Source organism: Phalaenopsis equestris, unplaced genomic scaffold (genome assembly GCF_001263595.1).
Source record: "Phalaenopsis equestris unplaced genomic scaffold, ASM126359v1 Scaffold000411, whole genome shotgun sequence".
NCBI classification, from domain to species: Eukaryota; Viridiplantae; Streptophyta; class Magnoliopsida; order Asparagales; family Orchidaceae; genus Phalaenopsis; species Phalaenopsis equestris.
Window position 1 is genome coordinate 488,870 of NW_018164852.1, and position 8,024 is coordinate 496,893.

General features: G+C 33.5%; 1 protein-coding gene across 1 annotated transcript in view; it reads right to left on the bottom strand.

Annotated features, from left to right (window-relative positions):
- LOC110026988 (protein transport protein SFT2-like) overlaps positions 1-4,049 on the bottom strand; it is an 18,430-nt gene extending 14,381 nt beyond the window's left edge. The window contains 2 exon segments of the mRNA XM_020728238.1: positions 3,651-3,768; positions 3,771-4,049. Coding sequence (XP_020583897.1) covers positions 3,651-3,768; positions 3,771-3,846 — 194 coding nt within the window. The 5' untranslated portion in view covers positions 3,847-4,049.
- Between the last annotated feature and the right edge of the window lie 3,975 nt (positions 4,050-8,024).

Here is an 8,024-nt window from a genome sequence, read left to right on the forward strand (position 1 = left end):
CCCGTCCTTTGGGCTTAATTGAAGTCCGATTTCGTGCAATTTCGTGAACTTTGTGTGTTTGATGTGTGTATGTGACGAAAAGGTCGTGACGATATTTCCCTAAGGCTTGAAGTCCTATCAGAAACTTTTCCCTTGAGTCTTCGCAAAATAGCCCGTAACCACTCGTCTATATGACGATGGTCTTGTGCCAAAAATGCTAGACATCAAAGGAAAATAGGAATTGGCTAGAATTTTCTAAAAGGGTGAGTCTCAATTCTAGTTTTCTAAGACGGTCAATAAGAACTCCTAGAATTAGATCCTAGGCTCTAAGGAGGAGAAGAGAAGACCTCACGAAAATGAGGTCAACATGCACTGAGCACATTCATGAAATTGACAAGCCTGATTTTTCGAGCCTCTATCAAAAATATTGTGCTTATGTACTTCAATGACATCCATGTGTAAAGCCTTTCAAAAGAGAAGAATTTGCAGCAGCAGGTTCTTGGAGTTTTGCATGTAGAGCAGTTGTATGGCTGCCCGAAGAATTGTCACTTTCAGACACCACAAACGTACATTATTGGGTACATTGTTTCAATTGCTAGCAATAAAATGGGCACAATTAAGATCAAGGCTATTATGAATTGGGCCAACTCACAATCATTTACTCAAGTACGCCAATTTCATAGACTAACTTCTTTCTATAGAAGGCTCATCAAGAACTTTAATTCTATCGCAGGACCATTGATAGAGCTCTTCTTGACAAACAAGTTTTCATGGTTATATGAAACGTGGGCTACCTTTAGTGCTTTAAATAAGCAGTTTACCCAACTCCTAGCTCTTCCATATTTTAATCAAATAGAGTGTGGCACCTCCAATGTGAGGATTAGAGCTGTGTTGAGTCAAGGAGAACACCTATTGTTTTCTTCAGTGAGAAGCTAAATGATTCAATGAGAAAGTAATCTACCTGCGACAAAGAGTTTTATACCATTGTGAAAGCTCTCAATCATTGGAGACACTATTTTTTGGAGAGTAATTTCAAAATTTATACTAATCATGAGACCTTAAGATTTTTGAACAATCAGAGTAAGCTAGAGGGTAAGCATGCCTCTTGGGTTGAGCTCCTTTCCACTTCTTATTTTGTGCAAACAGAGAGCCAGAATACAGTAGTTGAGTCATCGCCACTTGTTGATTGCCACTATGTAATCAAAGGTCATTGGCTTTTTGAAGTGTTGAAAGATTTGTATGCCACTAACGAGGATTTTTAGAAGATTTAAGTTTGCTGTTAAAATACACTTTATGAATAATTCCAAAGTAGAAGACAGCTTGTTCTACTAGAGCAGACAATATTTTCCTATGAGTTCACTCAGGGAGTATTTTGCAAGTGCCACAATGAAAGGTTGATTAAACACTTTGGTAGGGACGAGACTCTTTCCTCAATAAAAGAGAACTTCTACTATCCTAGATTGGTATGAGATGTTGAGAGAAATATTTGATGGTACAAAATTTGTCACTTAGCCAAGACCCAAAGGAAGAATACGGTTCTAGATACTCTTCTTCCCATACCAGAGTCATTGTGGATAGATATAAGCATGGACTTCGCTGTGAACCTCCCATGGACACAATAGAGTAAGGATTCAATCATAGTAATTTTAGATCATTTTTCAAAAATAGATGATAGACATTTCACAAAATAATTCATCTTTATAGCATACCCCAGAGCATCACTTATGACATAGATGTGAACTTTTGAATTATTTTTGGAGAAACTTGTGGGAAAAGCTTGCTACAAAGTTAAAGTTTAGTTCAGCAACGCACTTCAAGACCAATGGTCAGCTATAAGTGATAAATTGAAGTTTGAGGAAACTCATTAGGAGCTTTATAGGCAATCCCAAAAGGCAATAGGACTTGATACTTCCTCAGGTCAAGTTTGCTTTCACCATTGTTTGCCAGTCAGTTAACAGGCCATGATTCATTTGAAATTATATACAAGCGAAATCCTCACATTATTGAAGTTAGTACAGGTATTTACATCTACTAAGCTTAATATTAATGCAAATGCTAGAATTAAATAGATTTGTGCCCTACATGAGTAGGTGAAGAATAAAATCATCAAACATAGTACTAAGTATCAAAAGTAGACTAACAAGTCTAGAAAAGTCATAGTTTTCAAGGAATGCGACATAGTGTGGATTAGGCTAAATAAAGAGTTGTTTCTTAGTTAGTTGTTTAGAAAGCTCTAACCAATAATTGATAGTCCATTCAGGATTATTAAAAAGATCAATGATAAAGCATTCAATAGCTCGAAGATTATAACATTTCTACTACTTTCAACATCATTGGTCTGTCATCATACTCTTGATTCCAATAAAGAAGGCAAACTTTATAGTACCCAGAGAGAATGGTAAAGACATCTATACCTCCCACTCTTGATTCCAGTCCCAAGCTAACCCGAGACGTGTGAACCAGTCCAGGAGGAATCAGTTCAAGCTATTCCAACCCACATAGACTTGTCAGACCTATTTGCAGTTGTTGTAGTGTAGTATTCTTAAATCTTTCTCTGGTGGTGTACCTCTAGCCAGATTGGATCAATGTGATGATCTCTTGTGGATGTTCAAAGACCTCCCATGCTGCCAGTTTTGCAGTAGATTTGCATTTTTCCTGTTTAGCTATTGAGAAACCTGATTTCTAAGTCACAATCATCTTTTTACCCTCCTTTCTCATCCTACAACTTAACTAACCCCACTCTTGAATGCGCAACATGTTAAGCAATCCTAAATTGGTGTCAAAAGCCATGAGTGTCCCAACAACAATTACACCTTAGAGCAAATGGATGGGAACCCCTTCTAAACGGTAACAATAGCTAATTATAGGCATGCACTATAATAGCAACGATTTATACTGAGAATACTTAAGGATTGTGAAAGAGCTTCGCTGAGTCTACCATTGCCTATGCAAGTTCATTTATTTCCTTATCAAGCTTGAGTTAAATTTGAGCATAACACCAGCCTAATCACGTTCAAGAAAATATATTTCAGTTTTATTGAGATTTAGTCAAGTAGCCTGTTATAATGTATATGAAGCAAAATTTGATCACTCACACATATAATATACTCATTAAAGTTTCGTTGATTCACCTATCATATCATTAACACAACAACAACAACAACAACAACAACAACAACAACAACAACAACAACAAAGCTTCTAGTGCATTGGATGGTGCATTGGATACAATCAAGTTGATACAAAGAAAGAATAAATTGGTCAGGGTATTAAAAAGTATGAAACGAGTATTTAATAAAATTCTCATCAAGCTAGTTGTCGAACTCAACCAAGTATATTAGCATGCATAAATAAACAAGAAAACTAATGTTCTATCTCCAATTTACAAAATGCAAATATAGGACTTCCCAGCAGACAAGGAAATTATTTATGACGGGCCTCTGCGCCTCCAGGTCTCATGAATAACATCCTCCCCGGTGGTTTTTCTATGTGGCTCTCACCACTACTTATCCCTCAACTTAACCAATAACAAGTTGGAGAGCGATCCAAAAGTAAGAACAATTTATTCAACATACATCAAACCCCTAATCTTTCATACCCCAAAAAACCCATCAAGTAAAACAGAGTCAAAGATCTAGTGAAGAAAGAAGACATAAATTGTTGTTCCTTACACGTTGAAGGTCCCGGACACCTTATCGTTGGCGGTCCTAACAGCGGCCTCGATATCGAATCCGAGAGCAGAAGATCCGCCATCCTCCGCGGATCTCGACGCAGCATAAGAATTCCAGCGGAAGGGGGGGGGGAGGAGGTTTTCTGCGGCTCGCTACTGCTCGGGTATCCGGTGAACCAAGCTTGGGCGGTCTGCATCTCTTATCTAACCAGTAATCAATTCGACACCGCGTGTATCATTGAACGAGAAGGGAAGAATCAAGGGCCGCGACGAGAAGTATGACGACCAAGATCTCGCACTTCACGACCAGCTATTCCACCATCAATGGGGGTTAGGGCCGAGCAGGGGAAGAAACTTTGCACAGAGTTCTGCGTCCAGGCTTCAATAAAAATAAGTCAGATGTGAAGCATATTGTAAAATGATGGATCCACTTTCCACCACCTTAAAAAAAAATAAAAAAGTGTATTTTCCCACGACCCGGCCCAAATACCGCCTGAATATTTCTAAGAAATGTGTTGTCCATTCATACTGATGTGAGATTATGAGCTGATTCTGAGATTTTCGGTTCTCTTTCTCCGAGGACCCCGAGCGTTTCGGGTTTTCAAAACTGAACTAATTTTAACTCGGCTGAGCTTTGAGCTAAGCTTCTTCGCCATTAGACACATCAGAGGATTTTGTGTATTCATCACCTGCATTTTGACACTGGTGTTTCGACACCGTCACTTAGACATTAGGACTCAGGACTCTGTCTAATAAGGTTTACATATTTTCTAGCTAGTTTTGGTTGTAAAATCCTCTAAACTAATTTTGTTGTTCAATATACAATGCTTAGATTTTTATGTTAGTTGTAATGGATACAATGGAGGAAAAAAAATAACAAAGAGGAAAAAAAAGAAACCAAAGAAGTAAACAATGAGACTTTACTTATTTAAGGTTTAGGGTTCATCTTTTTTTTAACCGAGAAGTTTAATCCTTCATTTATAGTCATTCGTTTAATACAAGTATCTCATTATATGTACTGTTGACTTTATAATATTGAAACAATAAGATTTTCTTATGTTCAATGTGTTTGGAAAACATAAAACCATCAAAAAATTCAAAATACTATTTCATATCATTGTTTAGCTTTCCGAGAATAAATAATGTAAAAATTACTTCCAAGTAACCCGTTGTACCTTCATGAAGCACCATAATGTCATTATATTAACATCATAACACAACTTTAATATTAACACACTAATCTCAAGTCCACCGTAAGAAAACCACAATAACACCATAAGAGAGCCAAAAATAACACAATATTTCAAATAATTACCACTAACTGAAGAAACCCATATACCAACTAGGACACAATACCACCAAAATACCAGTGCTACATTTTTACAAATAATACATCACAACACCGCCATACTATCAAAATAATTGACATCACTTTACAAAATGAATGTCACAAGATCATCACCAGAATACCACCAAAGAAGCCACCAAAAAATACCAAAAAGATCACTAATAAACCATCCGAATATCACCAAAATACCATCAGAATATCATTACAACACCATCGAAATATGACCAGAATACCACATTAATACCACAAAAAATTACATCAACTTTCATCGCCAGAATACCACTAAACCACAATACCAGCAGAATATCGCCACATATTTTTGGCGGTATTATAGTTGTGTTTTGGTGGTATTAAGATGATATATTAGTGGTCTTCTGATAGTATTATTGTGGTATTTTGGTAGTATTTTATTTGCATTCTAATGATATTTTTTTGGTTTTTTTTGGCTTTTTGGTGGTACTATGGTGGTTGGTGGTATTCTAGTATTTTGTTAATGGTATTCTGGTGTTTTATTGGTGGTATTCTTGTGGTGTTGTGTTGTTATTCTGGCGGTTTTCCAGTTATATATTGATGTTAATTCCAATGGCACTCTATTGGCATCATGGTTTTTTTATGATATTATGATGATATTGTTCAATTTATTTGACTAAAAAAAACATTTGTTCTGTTAGATTTCCTCCTCTAATGTCTATTCTATTACCATGTAATACTCTTGCAGTGTCATGAACACGAGAGTATTAACATGCAGATGTAGGCCCTCAACTGTTAGATTTTTTTGTGATGCAGTATTTAGTCAACTTATGAGGAAATTAAAATTATTTAGAAAGATATACATCTTAATCAATTTTTCTTCGTGCCACATTCCCAACAAGAAAATTCATTAACCCTCCAAAATTTGAAATGCTGGGACATTGATCGTAAGGTTTTTAGAATCTGTTTAATTTTATGAAAGATATACATCTTAACTCTGAAAATGTTTAAATTTTTAATGTTTTTATTGCATATCAAACTTTTTTTATCAATTAAAGTCGTAATGTATTACAATCATATGAAACATGAGTTCTAGAGCATCAGATAATTTGAGAGTTCCATCTTGTCATTGTGATATGTGGTGTGTTGATGGCCAATCAAGAAAGAAATGCAACGACCATATTAGATTTTACTGTTGTCCCAAAAACATGACACCTAAAGAATTCAATTATTTTTGGATTGATGGCACAGATGACTTTGCTCCAGATAGTGACCAGGTCAAAAGAGATGTTATCATGGAGAAGATATTATCTCAAAGACTTGATACTCAATACATGAAAAAAAAATCAGTTATATGTTTTTTTGGTTATTTGGTTGTTCTTATTATTATAGTTAATACATGAAATGACTAATTACTTTTTAACGTATTAGAGTATTTTGCACTCCACCAAAATTTTGTGTAACATGATTTTTTATATTATTCTGTTATAATTATTTTGAAAATTATTGTTATTCTGATATATTACATATATAAGGGTAAAATATTTTTTTTAATTAGAAAGAGCTGTAACACAACAAATTACCCAAACAAACTCTCGTTTTTCAATTAGCAGCTTTATGACAACACCTGAGAAGCTGCTTATCCAAGAGGATGTTTTACAACTATTTTTGGAACAACGTACGGGCAAACCCCACACCAAAAATAGTGCCGATAAGGATGTTTTACAACTATTTTTTGAACAAGTAGTAGTCACCTCTGTAATTTAAAATCTTTTACATTGTATTATCTAATATAAAATTAAGATGTTACATAATATGTATAAAAATATCCCATATAATTAAAATTTATTTGGAGATAAATAGTATTTAATTTTTTCAAATGAGTAAATAAAATGCAATGAATTGAATTTTAAAATTTATAAATTTGGATAATAAATTGAGTGAATAATTAAGAAAAAAAATAAGGTTTGTAGAATTTTCACTATAATTAAAATTTATTTGGAGATAAATAGTATTTACTTTTTCAAATGAGTAAATAAAATGCAATGAACTGAATTTTAAAATGTATAAATTTGGATAATAAAATGAGTGAATAATTAAGTAAAAAAGGTTTGTAGAATTTTCATTCTCAAATATTAACTTCTCATTTCAAATAATCTATTGGGGTTATACAAGCTGCATTAAAATGTCTATATATAATGTAGTCCTAAGTCATTAGTTCGATATAATTATCAGGTGATGACTATTCAAAACAATACTAGCTATTTGCTTTCATATGTCTCACTTAAGTCTTAATGCAACCATGCATGCACTTTCATTGATATATTTTTATATTTTATATTTTATATTTTATATTTTAGAAACCTATAACTTTATGAAGTTTAAAAAAGGGTGTTTTGAATTAATCATATTATACAAGCTGCATTAAAATGTCTATATATAATGTAATCCTAAGTCATTGGTTTGTTATAATTATCAGGTGATGACTATTCAAATCAATACTAGCTATTTGCTTTCATATGTCCCACTGAAGTCTTAATGCATCCATCCATGCACTTTCTTTAATATGTTTTTATATTTTATATTTTGGAAACCTATAACTTTATGAAGTTTGAAAAAGGGTGTTTTGAATTAATCAGTCATTAAATTTTGATTTTATTTAATTAAAAGATTAAAATCATGAGAGATGGATTTTGAAATCCATGTATGATAGTTGTAATGAGAGTTTAAATCTAAGGATGGAGCCATTTGTTAAACTTTTGAGCTCGATAGTGCTAAAAAACATAGCTTGATTGGTGTGGTAATTAGTGGTGGGTCACTTTTTTTACTTACATGATTATGAATTATTCATTTTTATGAATAATTGTCATGTATATGTCTTCTAAACTTTTTCGTAGATTCTCGCGGACCACAATTGTCTTATCATCTTGATTCATTTTTTCCTCTTCTTTTCATAATAATTCATTAATTTGTTTTTTCATTTGCTTTTTAATTTCTTTTGTTGATTATTTAGTAAATTTTCTTCTAAGTTTGCTATGCAGTGATTTTAATGAAATT